We start from the raw sequence: 20,693 nt of genomic DNA, 5'->3' as shown, positions 1-20,693 counted from the left end.
AATGGATGCTTTGTCAAATGACCCTTTTTCAAAAGGCTGTTGCTCAATACTTTTCAATAGAAAATCTATCACTATTGAGCAACACTTGTCAAAAGGGTCATTCACAAAGTATAACTCTTAACTGGTTTTGAGTCCATGTGGTGTCTCGACAGCTTCTCTGTAATATGAGCTTCACATTATGACCAAACAGAGCAGTATCTCTGAACTTGTACGCGCTGTTTAATCTCCAGACGCGCATTTGTATTCACTCGTAGTGAAAAGTTTAAAAAATGTTTAAAAAAAAAAAAAAACTGTTGTGAACAAAAAAAGAAACAGTGCTATTTATAGCACTTCTGCCTGATGTCTTGCAGCAACGCAAACCCAAACACTCAAATGCGCTGGATAACTATGTTTACATTCTGTCTAAACACTTGCGATGACAGCTATCAATGCTCTTAATGGCATCATTAATCAGAAGCATATTTCTATATAAGAAATTATTCTATCCGGTTATCGGAGGATTCGGAGCCAGCTCTGACTTCCTCTAGCCGCCCAGCCATGAGCCACACTGAACTCTTTAATGATATTCCCAGCTACGCTTAAAAACCAGACGCTTTGAGCTTTGAGCATGCGGCTGCAGTATCTGTGACATTCCATAAAGTATCTCTATCTGAAAACTGTGTATCAATGTGATGATGTGCACTGCATACCAACAAAAACATCCTGACAAAAGAAACCACGTGAAGAGCTTCTGGCACCAGAAGGTCTCAAGAATGTCAAAGGTGTCCATGGCCTTGCCCAATGGAACCCTCTTTGTAGAGATCGTCTGGAAGAATGCTGGGACTCTGACCATGGCGCCAACTCAGTCACTGCTATATCGTACTGTACATTATAGACAATGAATGTGTGCTCTGCAGGTCAGCCTTGGCTTGAGGGCAGTTGGCTGGATATTCTTGCAGCATCAATATTTGCAATGCTGGCAGCTTATAGCGGCTCCTGTCTGCTTTGACACGGCCACGACCTGCAAAAAAAGAACTTTTTATCCACGTCCATTACCAGATGGACGGTACACATCGTGAGCCCCGCATGGGGCTTGCGGTGTACTTTGGCACAACTGACTCTGAATGAGTGATTCTTCTTTTTTGAGAGGGGTTAAAGACTATGACGAAGGTTTTGTTTTAAAAAATGAAAAATGGGAATGGGGTGCTATTTCTATTTAGTTACCAAGCGACACGGGTTGAGAATGGTAGTGTACTATTCCCATGTGTCGACATGCTCACGTAGAGTTGTCTACGGTCAAGTAAAGGATTGATTCCTACGTTCTAGCTATTAAAGGCTAATTTAATATACGTGTAAAATTATGATATTGTATGTGTGATGTTTGGAAAACAAAGCAGATGTTAAATGCATTATGCATTACTTATTTCTGTGGATACGGCATACAGTATGTTCTTTTGAGAAAGATTGTACACATTTGTACATTTGTATGAACTATAGCATAGCTATTGGTCTGTATAAAAGACAGAGATTTTTATTGCCCAAGATGGAATATATATATATAAATATATATATATCTTTATTGAAGAATGGACATTGTGGATCAGTGTTCAATTGTGTTGCTTATGAGTGTATTTGATTGTCAAACAAATGCATTTGTATTAAAGTGCACTTAAAGAGAATGATGTGGTCTCTGTCGTCACAGTAATCTCCCCCCAATTATCATCCTCCTCCTCATCTTACCATCATCATCATCATCATCCCTGCCTCTCTCCTTCCCTCCTCCTCTCTCACACTCTCTCCTCTATTTCTTCCCCCGGAGTGAGGTCCGCTCAGCAACAGCACTGACGCACACGCATGACGAGACAGAACGAGACGCAATCTGAGTCACACTGACGCACAAGCACTCGGCAGTGAGGCTCTCGTGTGTGCGCAGCCGCGCACATACAAAAAAGAAAAAAGAAAAGAAAGAGAGAGAAAAAAAATGGCTGGCTGCCATCCTTCTTTGGATGATGTGCTCACATACGCACACACGCGTAAACCCTATCATCCACTCCCACCGCCACACCCCCTTTTACAAATCACAGCATCCCACACTGCCAGAGTGTACCTGTGATGCTGTAGACTCCATATATAGGCATCCCCGCACCACAGCTCTGATTCAAGTGCCTTCTATTCTCAGCCTCCCATTGAGAAAGAGAGCAGAGCGGGGGGAGGGAAAGGGGGAGAGAAGGGGCTAAAATTGGAGGTACAGTAAAACAGGGATGTGAGACAAATTGATGCCTTGTAATTAGCCTAAAGGATGGAAAGTTGATCCTGATTAGAAATCCCAGAGGAACACAGACATTGATGGCATACAACCATAGGGAAAATTTAAGTGAGATACACCTTTTATGTATGTTCATACATTACATTAAGCCAAATGTATATATTGTAAAACGATGTCTCGAGCTGAAAATAGCTGGTCTACAAGCTCACAATGTGTTGCGTTAAATGGGTTGAGCTCATGCTTGTGTCTAGATGTCCAGGACAGCCTTTCTTCCAAACATCAAATTAATTGTGTAAAATATGTTAAAGAAACGAAGATGTACAACAAGCAGCTTTTTTCCCAACATGTGAACATTTTGTTCCAAATCCTGACTGCAGCAAAGACAAAGAAATGCTACACAGCCCACTGCTGCTATCTTGTGGACTACAGAAGAACTGCACCAGAATGTGACTGATCTACAAAAAATATGTTTTTCATTTTAAGACCGAAACATTATAAGTAGAGGGCAGAGCTAAGCACAATATACTGCATATTTCAAAGACACAAATAAAACAATATGGGGAATCTTCATTTGATAAATATGACAACAAATGCTGTCCAGTGTTTAATGAAGATGAGTCAAATCAGTAAAGAATTTCCACATTAAAGGTAACATACTAAATGCAGCCAACATTAACAGAAAAGGTTAGATATTTTAGTTTGGAAGCCAAATGCTGTAAGGTACTAACCTGAGAATGCCGAGCCCACACTTGAGACAGTCTGTGTCATTGTGCAATGGAATTAAAATGGCACAATTCTCGGAAATTCTTGAACAACAGTAACCTAAATCATTTTAACACTTTAAGCAGAACTGACTAAGTAGCCTACTGTGGTGTGTGCCCTATAAAACCTGAAATGTCTCCAGAATGTTATTTATGTTCAAAAGCCAAGAAAAAGGAAGAAAGTTGAGGGGGGGGGGGGGGGGGCAGAACCCTTGATAAGATGGTTTAGAAATGATTAAGGTTTAAGTTGAACTTTTTAATAAGAAGCCAACCCATAGATGGGGAAGAGCCATTGACCAACAACACAAAAGGCATGAGGCAACATGGGGTGGATAGGAATTGTAGGCTTCATATGTACAGTAAGAAGACTAGGCCATTCAGATGAGAGAGATAGAGCGATTCAATCTTGTTAAGAAGAATAGGAAATATGGATAACGTGGGTAGGAAGTGAGATGTCAGATCTTATACCATCAATCTTACCAGTGTAAAAAAGGTCTTCACAGCAGTGGTGGAAGAAGTACTTCAGTTTTCATCTTCACCCAGCTGATAGCTGCTCAGATGGTTCGACAAGCTGCCTGGCCGGGAATCAAACCAGGGATCTTCAGTTTCCCAAGCAGCCTCTCTAGGCATTCAGCAATATGGAAGCATTAAGTTAAGTGGTAAAATTAGCAATGCATGTAATGTATTACACATTTTACTTGAGTAAAGTATACAAGTAATGGATTAAAAATGTATGTAATGTATATGTATCAAAAGAAAAAGTACTCAAAATCTTTCAAAAATAGCAGATCTGTGTCACATTTTGATGCATTGAAAGCTTGTAGATAGGCTATTCGAGTATAAAATAGGGGTTCATGTATTTAATGTCTAATTTATTATAAAGTAATTATACAAAATATATATTATATGTATAAAGAAAATGGACATACTAAAGTAAAAGTGCCTCAAAAGTGTACGTGCAGTACTTGAACTCCATAAATGCTTCACAGTTGTCAGGATGTTGCATGATCATTGTGCCGCCCCATTGAGTGTAGGCCTAGACTCCAGTATTAAGACTCTGCATTCAGTTTTACTGCTGTTTATTTCTGTAAACACCGTACTGACATACAGACAAAAACAACAAAACATTTAGTACATTCACAATAATATGTACATGAGTGCAAGACTCAAACATATACTGACCACTTCTTACTTCACTCCTATTCCATTTTACTCCAGTTTCACTTTACTTTCTCTCTCTCAGTGGAATGTTTACAGCTCTCTTCTCTATCACAACAGGTGTAGTCAACAAAACATGATTAGAAAGAACCCAGATGAAACACATGTCACTTAATTAGGAATTCAACACATAAAACAAACTTTAGAGCGCCCCCAAGTGGACAAATACAGAAATATTGAAACATGACTTGACAGCTGTTTCAATCAGGACAGGCAGTGTCAACAGAACAGGGCCAACTACTCTAATGATTGTACCAAAGTGATTTGTGTGCGTTGCAAGCGCTCCCATGCTTGACTGAAGGTGGTTGCATTGGTGGGTTTTTTCGTTGTCTTTTCGAAATACGAAAAAAAAAAAAAAAAAAAAAAGGCCAAGGACCCCTTCGCTGAGAGAGAGAGAAAAAACCCAGTGGTGAATCTGGCGATAGCTGCAAAAGAAAAAAAAAGAAAAGAAAAAAAGGTAAATTCACTCCAATATTCGGCAGAAAAAAACACACCAATGTGCAAGGACCTTGAGTGTATGTAACTATGTATTCATTGTATATGTAGGCCTATGTCTCTGTTTGCAGACTCACGCTCATGAGTATAATGAAAACAACTGCAATAGGCTATATGCATATACGCCATTTTGTTCTACTTCCGGGTGTCTTTCGACTTCCTTCACAGGTGTTACTGATGATACTAATGAAGGCTCTGTTCCATTCTGGTCAAACAGAGTCACTATGGAAACACTCTGCTACACCAGTGGGTCTCAAAGTGTCATTGAGTGGGTTCCAAATGTCCCCATACAGGTGTGTAACTCTGACAGTACAAGTGGAGGCAAATGGACCTGCAAGGGTCCATTTGATTCCATTTGTTGATTCCATTTGTACAGCGTTATGGGGGTCCTTGAAATTAATGAACCACTGTACAATAAATCAAACAGACCCTTCATTAGTATCATCAGTAACACCTGTGAAGGAAGTCGAAAGACACCCGGAAGTAGAACAAAATGGTGTATATGCATAGAGCCTATACCGCGGTAGGCATCAAGCACAATTAATGGGACAATCATTTACCTCAACAATGCAGTCAGGAAAACATATTGTTAAACATTAGGCCTGTTCATGTGAAGCAGCCTCCAGGGCCCATGACTGACTGCTAAAAATTAGAGTCGATATGATGTCAAAACTCTCTGACCAAAGGCTTCGATGGACAACAAATATGAATAATATCACCAAAAGAATCGAGAGATCTGTTTGCAGACTCACGCACATGAGTATAATGAAAACAACTGCAATACCGCGGTAGGCCTGGGTTACCAAGTGGCGCTGTTGAGCAGCCCACACGCGCACACACACACACACACACACACACACACACACACACACACACACACACACACACACACACACACACACACACAGCTTCAGCTCTGAGCTTGGACACGCAAGTTGCTCAACACTCCGACACTTCAAATTAATGGACAACATAAGAATTAATTCAAGTAGCTTAATGAAATGAACTGCTCAAAAGCACCGCTCACTTCACTGTGTTTGATTTTTTTTATAGTGACAAATGAAAAATGCTGATATTTAGTCAAGCAGTTGCTCAGAAACTCACACTTGCGACTTGTCTGTTTTCCATGTTATGCTCTGAAAACCTGCCTCCGAGTAAAGGCATGGGTAACCATTAAGCTAGGGCTGAGCTCTAACTTTAAGACACTTGATTTTAAGTAGGGCAACAGACTCTTCACACTATTCAGAGTGACCAATTTCTCTGTGACAACAATTTGGCAATGAAGGGAGGCCTCAATAGTGCAGGTTAGAGGCTCCACCAACCTAGCAGTGATCTTCCTGTCTGTGAGAGTGCATAATGGAGCAAGAGAAATTAATTGGTCTTTAACCAGCCAAAATTGTGTCCCCCCTTCTCCACTCCCTCCACTGGCTTCCAGTTGCTGCCCACATATAGTACAAAAAAAAGATATTGGCCTACAAAGCAATCAAAGTATATGGAAACCCCATATCTTCAAAGCCTGTATCGAGTAGTCGATAGAAAAAAAAAAAAATTTTGGGGGTGAACTATCCCTTTAAAACGTCTGCTAAACGCTTAAATTGTAAATTGTAATTGAAATTGTAACGTGCCAGAAATGTTTAGAAAATATAGTTGTAGAAGTGGCATCAAGCACAATTAATGGGACAATCATTTACCTCAACAATGCAGTCAGGAAAACATATTGTTAAACATTAGGCCTGTTCATGTGAAGCAGCCTCCAGGGCCCATGACTGACTGCTAAAAATTAGAGTCGATATGATGTCAAAACTCTCTGACCAAAGGCTTCGATGGACAACAAATATGAATAATATCACCAAAAGAATCGAGAGATTGTTAGAATTAGTCACAACGAAAGACAAGAAGTCTGTGAATTCTTGAATAAAGCCCTTTTTTAGATTTAGGAGGCATATAGAGAAGAGCACACGGTTAAACAGTTTCTTCCAATAGCACCACTTAATAAGAATAACCAGTAAGGCTCCCTAATCGGGAGATAAGCGACCGTAGGTCACTTATCTCCACAAATAGGGCAAAAATGTGTTTTGCCAAAATCTTCCTGATCCATGTTGATGACATGAGTGTAGACATACTGTGTAGTGATTTTCGTGATTTTAGGGCAAAATCTGTAGGAGCAGTGTCCAAAAATGGGTTTTTAAAAATCGTCCTGGAGGTGGCGCTATATGGGAGAGATTCATGTTGATGGGATGAGTGTAGACATACTGTGTACCGATTTGCGTGATTTTAGGGCAAAAATTGTAGGAGCAGTGTCCAAAAATGTGTTTTGCAAGAATCGGCCTCATGGTGGCGCTAGAAGAGGGCCATGTGAGAAATGAGGGGTGGGGTCTCCGCGCCGGCAAGGCGGACGAATAGGTACCGGCCCCGGCTGTCCGGGTTGCTCCTAGCCGGAGTTACGGCATTTTATGTGAGCTGCAGTGTAGGGGGTCCTCCACTGGGGGCGCCACCACTTTTGCATCCGTTCTGGAGCACCAGGAGTCGGTGGTCCCCGGGAATTCCCCGTGAGCAGCCCCGTGGGGGTGGTCATTTGGTCAGTTTAGCACATTTGGTCATTTTTTACATCTGGGGGTCCCCCAGGGACCTGGGGGTCCCTGGAGCTCCGGGGGTCCTTGGAGGTTGTAGTTTGGCAGGTAAGGAACGTGTGTGCAAAATTTGGCATGGATCGGGGCAACGGTTGCGGAGATATGAGCAGGGCAAGAGTGTGACGTGTGAGGTGTGACAGACAGACTGACGGACGGACTGACGGACTCACTCACAGTTTGTGCAGGTTTTGATAGTAAGTGCGACCTACGGTCGCAACAACACTTAACAGCAATCCTAGGGTGGCCTCAGAGACAGGAACCTCTCCATTTTCCTCTCCCATATAAATCAATACACTTAAAAAGAAATTAGATAAAATAAATACATAATAAATACACATAAAGTGCATCTTCCACTTCCAGTTAAGATCGCCCACAGTTTTATCTAACTACACTCCCAGTGAATTCATGTAGACAGGAGCTATAGCCACTGTTGTTGTGTAATTCTGCACTGGCTTCTCTGAAACCTTATGCCCAAAGGGAGCAATTTGAAGAAGCAGTTTGCAGGGCGTGAAAGGCTGGTATTATAATTTCTATTCTAGTGGTTGAAGGGAAGCAACAGAAAGAAGTTCACAGCCTGTGATTTTGGACACAGGGTGCACACACACTGCACAGCCCTCTTTAACAACAGCCTCTCATCATGGTCTCACATTACCAACAGTACCACACCAAGACAGAAGAGGTCAAACGCTTTCAAAATAGGATCTGTAAAAGTGTACCACTTATAACCTTTTCCTCCTTTGTCTTAAAGATAAAAGTGTCAGGTGGGTTTTAACTTGTAAGTGGGAGGCATAGACTTTACCACCGCGTTCTGACTTGACTGGTGCGGTGTCCTCTTAGATCATCAACAATGTATTGGAAATGAATCGCACACAGTGGCAAGAGTTGCTTTTCTTTTGCTTTATTGCTTCTTGAGAAACAAACGTTTTGGCAATCCAGCACTGAAGAAGGCTGGATTGCCAAAATGTTTGTTTCTCATCCTAAAATGCAGGCCTCCCACTTCACTACATGAACCCTGGCTTACCTATTCTGGTGCCAACATTCTATTTTCAATCTGTTTTTAAAGTACAGTAAAAAGGAGAGGGCCTAGTATAGACCCCTGGGGTACTCCAGTGTATCTAGGGTTTTAGTGGTTAAGAGTATAGCAAGGTCTGTAGTAATTGAATACTCAAGCCTCTCTAGTATTTGGCCATTGATGCATCTACTGTATCATTAAGTGGAATCCAATATAGGCTACAGAGTAAAAATGTGTAAGTGCACGTTGGTTGAGCATTGTAACAAGTTTAAGGGTCCATTCCATTGAAGCCTTTGGGGCCATGTCTGTTCCAGTACCAGTACGTATGCAACCGGTGGTGTAAAGTAACTAAGTAAATGGTGCATTTACTCAAGTACTGTACTTAAAGGCCCGCTGACACGCCCCGAAATTATAATAGTATGATACGGTAGGTCACGTGGTCTCTCTGAAAACGGTCTGAAATAGTCTGAAACTCATGCCACAGTGTAATCTGCCTCTCACCCCCCAACAACAGCTGACCAGTACAGTAAGTCAATTAATTTGATTGGCTTATAATTGCGCATTCTCACATTGACATCATAAACATATTAACTAATATTTCAAGATTACTTTTTAAAGTGACAGTACAGTACCCCTTTAGATGACAGTCCTACTTCAAGTAACATTTTTAGGTGTTTTTACTTTACTGGAGTATTTCCAATTTTCAGTACTTTTACTTCTACACTACATCAAAGGTAAATATACTTTTTCTCCACTATAATTATTTGAAAGGTTTAATTTCAAGTTACTTACGTTACTAGATTTTTAGTACTATTAAAAAACATACATTAACCACTTCAGCCCCATAAACATACTGTATACATATTCATTGCCTATATCAGGGGTGGGCAACTTTGATGAGAGGCTCACTATATTTCCATCCTGAACTGTAACATTTTGATTTAATTTCAAATGCATTTAGTTGTACTTATGTTAACTTTACAAACTTAAATACAAATACATTGGACATGAAAAAAAATGTAATACTACTATACTAGTCATTCAACTACTAATATAGACTGTAATACTGTTCTGCTGGCGTTCACTCTCGTTTTGGTCTTCAACTGCTTGAAGTTGTGTGCCAGTCACATGGGTGTGACAGTCACAGATATGTGCCTAGCAGCTAAGCATGGGTTCTGGTTTCTTCAAGCAGCAACACTGGTGGAAAGATGCCACGTTTGTCCCTTCAAGATAGGGCCGTGATGGCATTCACCTTTGTTGCTTGGAGCATTGAAGATTCCGGTCTTCTTGGGGTGCCCTGGGGCAACTTTTTGGTTTGTCTTTGACTTCACCAGTCTCACTCTCACAGAACTTGGTCATACGTTTGGAAATGGTACCAGGGCTGACACCAAATAATGCTGCCACCCGCGCTATTGCACAGGCCCTATCCTGAAGGGAAAAACATGGCATCTTTCCACCAGTGCTTGAAGAAACCACACAAGTTCAACAAGTAGCAGAACCCATGCTCATGTGCAAGGCACACATCTGTGACTGTCACACACCATATTAGGCGGACACAAGCTGGTCAACTGCTTCCATGTTATTAAAGACAGTTGCCTATAAAATATCAGTGTCATTTTTTAACAATTATCGTGACTGGCATGAGTCACAGGCCCAGAAAATCAAGTGTAGACCATCTAGATTAGTAGTAGAAAAATAATGAAAGATTGCTCACTGTAATTAACAATCTATCAAATCTACTTTTTAACATCATTTGTTTTCATAAAAATGAATTAAAATAAGACAGGCTACACAAAGGAGAGACATCAATCTACATGATAAATACAAAGTCAAGTGTGCTAGGCATTGTTCAAGTTAAAGTAAAATGTATCTGTGTAGGGCTGCATGATTATGGCTCAAATGATCATCCATCCACTTTGCTTAATACTGTAATTAAGATTATTAATCACAGTTATTGATAATGATTTATGGTGGGAGTTTATTTTATTTTTTCATTTTGTTAATTCCTTTTTTGCTTGTTGTTTATTGCTGCCATATCTTCAGTCAAATGATATGTACTGGTCTCTCAGATTTTCTCTGACCCCCATCTGAAGACATTTTGCTCCAGGGACCACCATACAAGATTTGTGTTGCTGAAATGTTTACAAGATATTTCAAATTTGTGCGTGGGTTCTTGCCAAATCATCTGGCAGCAACATAACACACTCATTTCTCCTTCCTGCAGCCAAATGCAGATGCTCATCCGGAAATCGATATAATTCCGTAATTCTCTAGGCGATGAAGAAAGAACAAGCCTCAAGTATTTACAACCATGCGTTATTTCACAGGGACAAAGAGAAAGAAAATATCAAAAACAACTTAGTACAGTGAGTTAAATATTGTTTATTTCAGTTTTTCCAAATTCAATAGCATTATTGATTAATGTGATCAATAATCGTGTCTGTCACAAACACAGAAATCAGAAGAGAAACTTGAAAAACGTGGAAAAAAGAATATATCTACTGTATCTGGGGCTGCGTTACATTTTATTGACAGCTTTCCCAAACTCCACCAAAAAATATCTAGCAGCACTCCAGGGTGAGCCTAAAGACAAAAAATCCAGTTCTACCAGAATTGAAAACTGTGCACAAGCAAGAATCTAAGTCCCCATGTTATCTTAAATCAACAAGCCCCAAGAGCCCGTTTACTGTGGTTTTAGAGCAACTACAAGGGGTAATTAGGCATGACACGCAACAGAGCCAGTGAGCTGGCCTAATCCTGAACGTCACTCAAAGACTTCATTACAATGTCGCAATTATGTCATTTGGCTTGCTGGGAGGCCTAAAATTATTCCCAGACTTAACATAGCTCATGCAGACATTTTGCTGTGTTCACATCTCTTACGCCCCATTCACTGACTTGCCCAGCACATGGCTGGTATCCTCGAACAAACGAGCATAATAAAGATAAAAGATATTGCATGTTCAACAGAGAGGCCTGTTCGAAGGGAACGCGATGGTCATCGGTATAGGATAGTCAGACAAGAGATGCGTCTTTGTAGTATTTCTGAAAGTCCTCCAGCCACTTTGCCTGGATAGCATGGTAAGGCGTGGTCATTGCAATCTTTTATGCAACTATACATTTGGTTGGGTTCTGCTCTATCACATCACATTTTTTGAGACATTTATCTGCAGTCAATTCATAACATTCACAACAAAGGGTCCAAACTTATCTTGGAAAAATAGGCAAAGCATGAACGTTAATGTCACTGAACACTTATTGGACTTTTTAATTGTATTTCTTTTATACTATTTATTTTTTCATTGCAATCCAGTATTATCTCTATTGTTATGATGTATTTGTTGCTGCATGCCACACCTATATTTCACTTCTTGTAAAGTACCCTCTCTTCATTCTTGATTGATTCTGGGCTCAAAACACACACACGTTACAGTGAGTAATAACAAAATACACATTTGGAATAATTTCTACATAATCTTTAATCTTCATGTTCCTCTTGTCACCAAATCCTCCCTTTCTCCCTAGGCTCACGGCACAGCAGGCAGAGAAATACTGTGCACATCATCTCACAGTTCCCTTCTCATAACTACCCATCTTCGTGCAGACAGTTGCACAGCATCATTTTTATGCGTGCATAGCCTTCATGCATATGGCCCCTAGTCGTTTATAAATAATAAACACACTCCCTCAGATCCCAGGCTAATCAGTTGCAGAATATTTGCAGACCAGGGAGTTAGGAGGCCACATGGGAAATAAGAAGTTTCTGGAACTCACGAGCCAGTAACAGCAGAACAGATGTTGAGGCAGAAATCTTTATGGGGGGCATAGATGGATTGGTTAAATGATAAGTGGATGTGTAGTACACTGAATCATAAATTCTGTTAATAAAAGCTCAATTGGCTGTCTAAGTTTATTGCCAGAAGAACGGGGTTAAGAATCCCTTAAATCACCCCTTGCATTGTGAAACCCAGATCATTTGGTGTGAATGAACCTTCATCAACTCCAGACCAGCAGGCGTAACTCATCAATACAGTAGAGGACCACACAGGACTCTGAATGTCTTACATGATCAAAACCATTTTTAATAACATAACCAAATAAACAACAGTACATGACTGGCATATGGCATGTGTATAAATTCAATATAAATACAGTCCAGTGTGTGTGTGTGTGTGTGTGTGTGTGTGTGTGTGTGTGTGTGTGTGTGTGTGTGTGTGTGTGTGTGTGTGTGTGTGTGTGTGTGTGTGTGTGTGTGTGTCTGTCTTCATTTTTTCTTGTCGTCTGCTGCGGCCGCTGCTGCTGCCTGTGCTCTAAGTGTCTCCTCTCTCTGTTCCAGAAAGACTTTGTATTCATCAGCCGACAGACTGGAAAAAAGAGATGGAGAAAGACAGAGAGAGATAGACAGAGAGAGTAAGGGTAAAATGGAGAAGGAAAGAGAAAGAGAGATAAGACAGAGAAGCAGTTAACCACATAAGTGTGATGTATACCTAAATATACAAGAAATATCAAATAAATATCCAATACATAACATTTTTGGCGATGTTAGCCTAGGTTGATAACCTTTTCAACCTGGCTAATGGCGCCAGGTTGAAAAGTGGTTAAATAAACATTTGCTCTTTCCGCATGTACAGATCATCATGGGTGTCACGAAAATTGACTGATCAAATTGTGACCGTAAAAAAGTCAAATTGCTATCAAGAGCCTGAATTGTAGTAGCCAAGGACAGCTAAACAATCAACCCATGTTAAGACAAGGTGGGGACTATTATTGCAGTTAGTTAGCTGCATTAGTATAGTCTGGTCAAGCCAGGCTAGAATGGTAGTAACTGCTTTTTGATGTGGAGCGCACACTGCAGTTAAAATAAGAGCCACTAGATGGCAGAACTCCTAGTTTACAACAAGCTTGAGTTTCTTCACCTACAGTTACTGCAAAAATCCACACCAGGATTAGAATTGTCTTTTTCGACAGTGTGGTTTAAAAAGCTTGAATCAAAAAACGAAAAATAATCGCAACCTTAAAACAAAGTCAAATCAAATCATAGACTTGGAGAATTATAACAACCTTGTCGTCATGTGTCTAGCTGCCGACTCAAGTTGGTCCAAAATGCACCAAATCCTCTTTTAATTAAGCCTAAACGAAGGTCTCACGCTAGCTCCAACGTTGGCCTCTCCTCAGTCCTCATTGGCTTCCAGCCAAATTTAGAATTATTATTGTTTTAAAAGGATAGTGGACAGTGCAGCCTCCCCCACACTCACACAAATCATTCGTCTTTATTCAGAGAGACAGCAGGGAAGGCTGAGAGAGAGAGAGAAGTCTTCAGGCGGATTTAAAATCGGACACCCCCATGAAGGGCGAGTGGGGTTGTGGAGGTCATGTGTGCGTTAACCGCTGCACCTTTGACAGGCACTGTGATTCATTTTAAAGCACTGGCTCCAGGCTATATCTCTGAATTATTAGACTTTAACAACACTGAGAGAAGCCATAGGTCCTCAAACTTCTCCTCTTGTTTATTACACAGGTAAAGTCAAAGTGTTTGTTTGTCTTCCCCATGTCGTCAGTTTATGAAAGTGCAGCGTCCATTTAAAAATCCTGACGCCGGTTTTATGCAGTTTTATTTTTAATCATTAATGTTCTCCAGCTTTTATGTATCCCACAGTTTTTCTGGCCCGCGTTGTTAATCTTTTCTTTTTTCACTTTATCTTTTTTTTGTGTGTGCTTGCTGTTGTAATTTAATGTCTTTGAATTCCTACTGTGAAGCACTCTGGAAGCTTGGATTAAAAAGGTGTTCTACACACAAAGTATTACCCACTGAATCACTCCCCAGGTGGTGATAAAGTAGAGTGGCTTAATGGATCGTCTGAGAGCCTCAGTCAATGCCAAGTACTGTCACTGTTTTGTTCTGTTAAATAGCCTTTAAAAGAAGGACACTGGTCAGAAAAGGGGGGAAGGGAGAGTGAGAGAGGGACTTACTCGTTGACGACTTTGATGCCCAGCGAGCGGGCAGAGCCTATGATGCACTTGACAACGTACTCCATGGATGCGTTGCGATTTTGGAAACACTCGTCCTGAGACTTTACTTGGGCAATCTCATACACCGACCTCACCGACACGATGCCAGCCACCTCATGACCTACTCACACACACACACACACACACACACACACACACACACACACACACACACACACACACACACACACACACACACACACACACACACACACACACACACACACACACACACACACACACACACACACACACACAGTCAGTCTGTAGATATCGTCTCTCTTAGGTGTCGTATTCATAAAAATCACACCCAGTCCCGCAAAGCTTGGCCAATGCCCAGACATACAGTACATACAGACAAAGCTCAAATATTGTGTATAAAAAGGACAAAAACTGATCTCCATATATGGGCATATCAGTTGGATCACCGAACCTCTAGTACAGTATATTGGCATAAAAGGAACACAGAGGGACAGATACAGTGTATGGGCAAAAAGGGACACAGACAGACGGGTACAACGGGTACCCATCTACTATATTTACTAGTCCTTTAGGGCGAGGTCGCTTTTCTAACCTATAGACTATACATGTCAGTCTAACCAGTGTTGGTTCTACAGACAGGGATCTCCATATATGGGCATACAAGGGATTGTATGTGGCTGATGTGGCCTCCATATATGGGCATTCCCATATGAAGTCCTGTTAGGGGATCCACACTAACAGAATCCCTTTTATGCCCATATATGGAGATCCCTGTCTGTATGGAGATCCCTGTCGGTTAGACTGACATGTATAGTCTATAGGTTAGACTGACATGCATATATATTGGCATTCACAGATATGGGCTTAATATTGATGACATCAGGGATCTCCATATACATGGGCATGAAAGGGATTCTGTTAGTGTGGTTCCCCTGACATCACAGTGATGTCAGAGCGTGACAGTCAATAAACAATAAAAGACAAGCGTTACCCAGACAGCTACGGTCAAGATGTGACGGTTCTGATGTGGAAATGATGCCAGCAGTTTTCATGATTTTACCTTATTTTGAAAGACCCACGGAAGTCACGGGCATGACCACATGAGTGTACACGCTTTTTGTAAGATCCAACGATCATGTCTCCTTTCACCCGGTAAAGAAGAATTGTGACCGTGACGATTCGTTCTTTAGTTATGGTCCATAAAAAAATGAAAGAATAAACGTCGTTTGACGATCAACACAATCTGGGAGTAGAATCTGAGATAAATCCATTTTCTGAGTTCTCTACCATTGGTCTGAATGTAAAACCGGATGAACGGGTGGCCTCATCTCCCGAAGGATCATGGGAAATTGAGTCCCTGCAGTACTGCAGGCTGTATCAGACGGCCGTCTGATATTAAACAATGAAAAGACCGATTTGTGCATTTTGGCATATATGGCGGCCAAGCGTGGTAAAATCTGAAAAAGAGTTTTGGCAAAAATAACAGATCTACAAGCTCAAGGATATTCATTTATGAAAAAAATATAATATATATATATATTTTAATATGGAAATATCGGCTCGACAGCAACGGTATACATATAGAAAGAGCTGAAACGATCCTCCATGATATTGCTCGCCCGAAAACAACAGGTCTTGTCGGCAAGGGGCACGGTCATGCAATGGTGTATAAATTAGGCATTAGTCTGAGAACACGTGGGTGAGTGGTGGCAGAAAAAGTCAACCATCAACGTGTGGGAGGGCAGGGCATCACTCGGAGCAAGCAGACGGAAAATCCATAACTCTCTTGTTTTAGCGCCCATCCTCTCCTGCTGTACTGTCTGTAATTGCCTGCCACTCGGTTCTTCCGTTCATGAATATAACATCAATCAAGAGCAAACCTGTGTCTTCTGAAGGCCAGAGAGAGCGAGACGTGTGTGTTACAGGCTATGCCCCACGGATGACTGGTTAAGATCTGTCGGTGAGACACATTGGCGTAGAAACACAACTCACCTGTTCTTCCTGCACCTTTCGCGATGCCCGCTGCTTGCTTTAGGAAGTACGAGACCGTGGGCTGGCCAATTTTCAGGTCGTACGTTCTGTCAGGCTGTAGCAGAGAGCAGAGAAAGCGGAGAGCCTACGTCAGATCATTTGTTATCTGTCAAAAAGCAACACCTTACAAAAAGGCAGGCTGAGATACTGCGGGCTGGGCTTGAAAGACCCTGCATGGCAGGTGATTTGTCAGGGGATATAACAGACTTGGATGTGACCTTTCAAACCCACCCAACCACCCACCACCAAAACGGAGACACTGGCTGTAATGGTGCATGGGTTTCAAGACATTTTGTAACAGTGTAGTAGTACTAGTGTGAGTATCATATCAATTAGCAAGATAAGTGAGAGAGAGAGAGAGACAGAGAGACAGAGAGAGAGAGGGAGGGAGGGAGAGAGGCGTAGGCAGGGTGCGAACTACAAGGAAGCCAAGGGGAGCTCATGCCTCTTAATGAGGCATGAGCTCCCCTTGTTTTTGTGACTGACTGTAGAGCTTAAAGGACGACTTCACCCATTTTCATATAATTGGTCCTCATTAATGCTCATGATAAAATGCTACCATTTCTTCCCCAATCAGTCTGTGACTCATAGGAGGGCTGGGGACACTTCAGAAACCCGCCTACCAGAGACAGCATCGTTAGGCGGGTTTTATTTATTTTATTTTTATTTTTAACGAGAGAACAACAACTTTCCAGGAATAGAAATCATGCATGTTTCTATTAACTTGGATTCCCCATCGATGATGTCACTGGCCACAGCCCTCCACTGAGACACAGACTGATTAGACAAAGATGGAACCATATTATAATGAGAATTAGTGAGGAGGACCAATTATATGAAAATGGGTTTAGTCTTCCTTAAACATTTGTAGTCCCTTTCAAACCTATGTCCCTCTACTCTGGTCCTTTATTTTGTTTTTGAAAACATTGAAGCAAATATTGTAGCGGATTGCCCTTTAAGTTAATATGGTTGTTTTCTAGTTAAATAATTCTTTTGACAAAAATATATTCTGCACCACGTCCCAAAACAGATGTATGGGCCAATAATAGACCCTCATCAGGTTCCAAAATAATCTGGCCTCCTCTCATTCAGGAGTTTGACTACTATTCTTTTTTTGTAATTAACTTTGTAGTTTCTTACTATTCTTCTTTGCAATTCGCATAGTGCTACAGTGTGTTATGCTATAAACGTTTTGCTGTTCCGTTTTAGGATCTTGTATTTTGATATAATTGCCTGCCCCTCCCTAGTTAAGGCAACCTGATTGAAGGCACACCTCCAATGGAGCTAACCTTTGTCCTCCCATATAAATTAACTCATTAACAGCATCTAAGTCCCATTCCCGAACTAGTTCGGGATTTCGGAACCAGCCGTAGTGTGCTGATCCCAAACTAGTTCGGGATTTCGTTTTATATTATGTAACAGTCAAAGGGACTCACGGGTGAAAGCGACTCACTGTGCTGTTATCCATTGGGCGATGACGTCATCATGGAGCCTATAATCTCCATAGGCTTCTATTCATTGCGCTGCAAAGAAACAGCTTTATCTCGGAATCTTTCTCCAAAAACGCTTCGATCACGGCTACACTGGGCCCGCGGCGGTTGGCTGCAGTGACAATTTTTCTGTTCTGTTTTTTTTCCATGTGAAAGTAGACATCCTGGTCTACATCCGGATCTAGTGAATTTCCACAACATGCTTCCGGGGCTCTTCAAAATAAAGCGCAGTGAATGGCGTTTTTTGATGGCGCACCATGTTTGGATGATTACAACAATATCGGTGCCACGCTGTGAGCTTGTATATCTGCAATTTTTCATGAGCTAAAGTATAAAATAATTCCGACCTAAATGGGTTAAATTATTCTTATTATCATTAAATTATTATCGTGGCGTGTGGGGCCTTTTGTTCACCTTTAGACGTCTGCACCAAGGTCAGCAATACTGCTGCTGTGCAGTGCACCCTTCTCCTGCTTATGAGCTCCCATAAAAAACATCTTTTGTGTGTAAATATTTAAACGTTTTGCACTGTCCTTCTGCATCTTCCTCCTTGGGTTATTATTGATCTATGATTCATGCACAAGGTGAATTAAAGATTAATTGTCTCTAATTCACTTTAATGAAGATACCTGCATGTACGATATTCTCTCACTTGCACTGTCTGCATAGAGTAATCTCAATATACATGAAAACTGTTCCATCCCTTTCAAGTGTGCATATTTTATTTTGATTGTATTACATGGATTGATTGAGATATACTTTATTAATCCCCAAGGGGAAATTGTTTGATTGTATTGTACTGTGTACACTTCTGCTTTGGCAATGTAAACATATCTTTTCTCATGCCAATAAAGCCCTTGAATTGAAATTGAATTGAAATTGTGTTATATAAATACATACTGTAAATATAACATTTTACAGATATTTTGCTCATCAGTATGTGATGCGTAACTTTACCCGTTGTTGATGGAAAATGCAAGCCAGGCTGTCTCCCTTGTAGACAGCCTGGCTTGCAGTTTTTCTTGGTGCTCATACATTTGTGTGCTTGTTTTTCTATTATAACATATGCCTGTCTTATTTGTTCAGATAACTATAGAGTAGTATATCACTGCAGAGTATACTGTGCTGCAGTGTGCACTGATTTAGCTGTCCATACTGTATCATGCTATGATGTTTGGCTTTCATACCCTATGGAGATTTGATGTGGCCATAAACTAATTATTATGTATCAGATGTGCTGACATAAAGCAAGTTGGCCTGCATGCTTGCAGCTACACTTTTTTCCTTTTTACCACTTTCTACCAACAGATGGCACCGATGTGACAGAAGCAGCAGGTATGAAGGCAGAGCACTCTTACTGCTTATTGCATGTCAAAACAAAACTCATGTAAATCCTATGAAAATGATCGGGCTACTCTACCCTGAATATATTCCAGGCGCTGATTTGGTTCAAGGCCTGATGTGATAATGATTATATGAAATTATGTTAAACAGTACAAAGTAAACAGCAAAGGGATGAGGAGGGAATTAAAAAGGTGTATGGAAAAGCCCAGCCACTGTACAGTATGCTGTAGTTCTGCTCTTTGCTGTGCACTTAATGCTCTCTTGACTCTCCCGTTCCTCTGGGGTATGGTTTCATTAATGAATGCAAATGGAGAGGCTTACTTCGGTGGTGCGAGTATGAATAATGGAAGTGCTTTTGGAAATGTTATGCAGCCACTAGCGTTTACCAGAACATTGGGTAAAGGGATGCATGCAGGTGAGAGATAGGTTACCTTTACTTGGATCCTGACTGGGAGAGGAATTCCTTCCTTGAGGTCCTTGGTCTTCTCATTGAAGTCCTTGCAGAATTGGCTTATGGGAATCCCTTTCTGAATGGGAGAGAGTGAATAAAGCGATGAGGAGGAGAGGAGAGAAAAGAAGAGGGAGAATGATGCTTGATTTACTGTATGTTCTGTCGTACGACGGCATTGCACAGAAAATAGATCTACAAGCTCCGAACCAAGGCATCTGCGACTCATTGTGTGCTTGTAGGGCAGCTATTTTTGGAGCGCAATGGCGTGTGATGGTGTACAACGGAGCATGAATGCGGCGTAAAATAGGTATAAATCTGGCTTAAGAAGAGAATGTCTTTTAAATGTCTTCATCCGCATGTCACTCATGGCAAGCAGCAAGGCTTGCATAGTAACGACTGGGCTGCTGTCAGTCTATCAGTCAGGAAGCCTTGGAGAAAGGGTCTAACGAGGAGCACACACCCTGCTGCCACACAGCATGGCTGACGGTGTGGGTGCCATGTGCCATAATGATGTACTGTACTATTGCTATTTATGCAGGTTTTTATAATTGCACTATACGGAATTGCAGGCATGTTCTGTAGCCGAGTGTGCCTGGATGAAATGTGCAGCCACAAATGTTCAATGGGATTCAGATGAGGACTCAAAGCAGGCAACTTCGGAATAATATTGGTACCTTTCCATTAAAAATACAAATAAAATAATAATAATGGCATGCCTTATTGACTTTCATGTGGACTCGGATTTCATGTGGCCAGTCTACAACGTCAGTGATATATGGCATATTTCTACGACATATGACGACTACTGGTTTCAGACCATTCTGACCTCCTTTGACTTATATATTATAACATTTAAAGTATTATTTCACAAAATATGAAACATAAAGTATGTGGACCAAAAAGGAGCTACTTCCTTGGCCTACCAGCAGTGAACACAAGAAAAGTGCACACTGCCAGTAAGCAGAAAAGACAGACCCACATACCCATTTCACTCGCCTCCTACCATGCCATGCTGTGAAAACTAC

At 41.1% G+C, this 20,693-nt stretch overlaps 2 protein-coding genes across 2 annotated transcripts in view; one reads left to right on the top strand and one right to left on the bottom strand.

Annotated features, from left to right (window-relative positions):
* Positions 1-20,693, top strand: part of tmem265 (transmembrane protein 265) — a gene marked incomplete at its 3' end in the record, with an annotated part of 435,019 nt that overhangs the window by 391,263 nt on the left and 23,063 nt on the right. The gene's annotated exons all lie outside the window — the stretch shown is intronic.
* mrpl11 (mitochondrial ribosomal protein L11) overlaps positions 12,311-20,693 on the bottom strand; it is a 57,785-nt gene continuing 49,402 nt past the window's right edge. The window contains exons 3-6 of the mRNA XM_080745416.1: positions 19,649-19,744; positions 16,345-16,438; positions 14,332-14,491; positions 12,311-12,725 (exon numbers count right to left, since the gene is read on the bottom strand). Of these exons, the coding sequence (XP_080601542.1) occupies positions 12,626-12,725; positions 14,332-14,491; positions 16,345-16,438; positions 19,649-19,744 (450 nt within the window). The 3' untranslated portion in view covers positions 12,311-12,625. The remainder of the gene's footprint in view (positions 12,726-14,331; positions 14,492-16,344; positions 16,439-19,648; positions 19,745-20,693) is intronic.

This window comes from Nannobrachium achirus, assembly GCF_963921795.1.
Source record: "Nannobrachium achirus genome assembly, chromosome: 17".
NCBI lineage: Eukaryota > Metazoa > Chordata > Actinopteri > Myctophiformes > Myctophidae > Nannobrachium > Nannobrachium achirus.
Note: the sequence above shows the minus strand (reverse complement) of the source record. Positions and strands in the feature narration are given on the sequence as shown.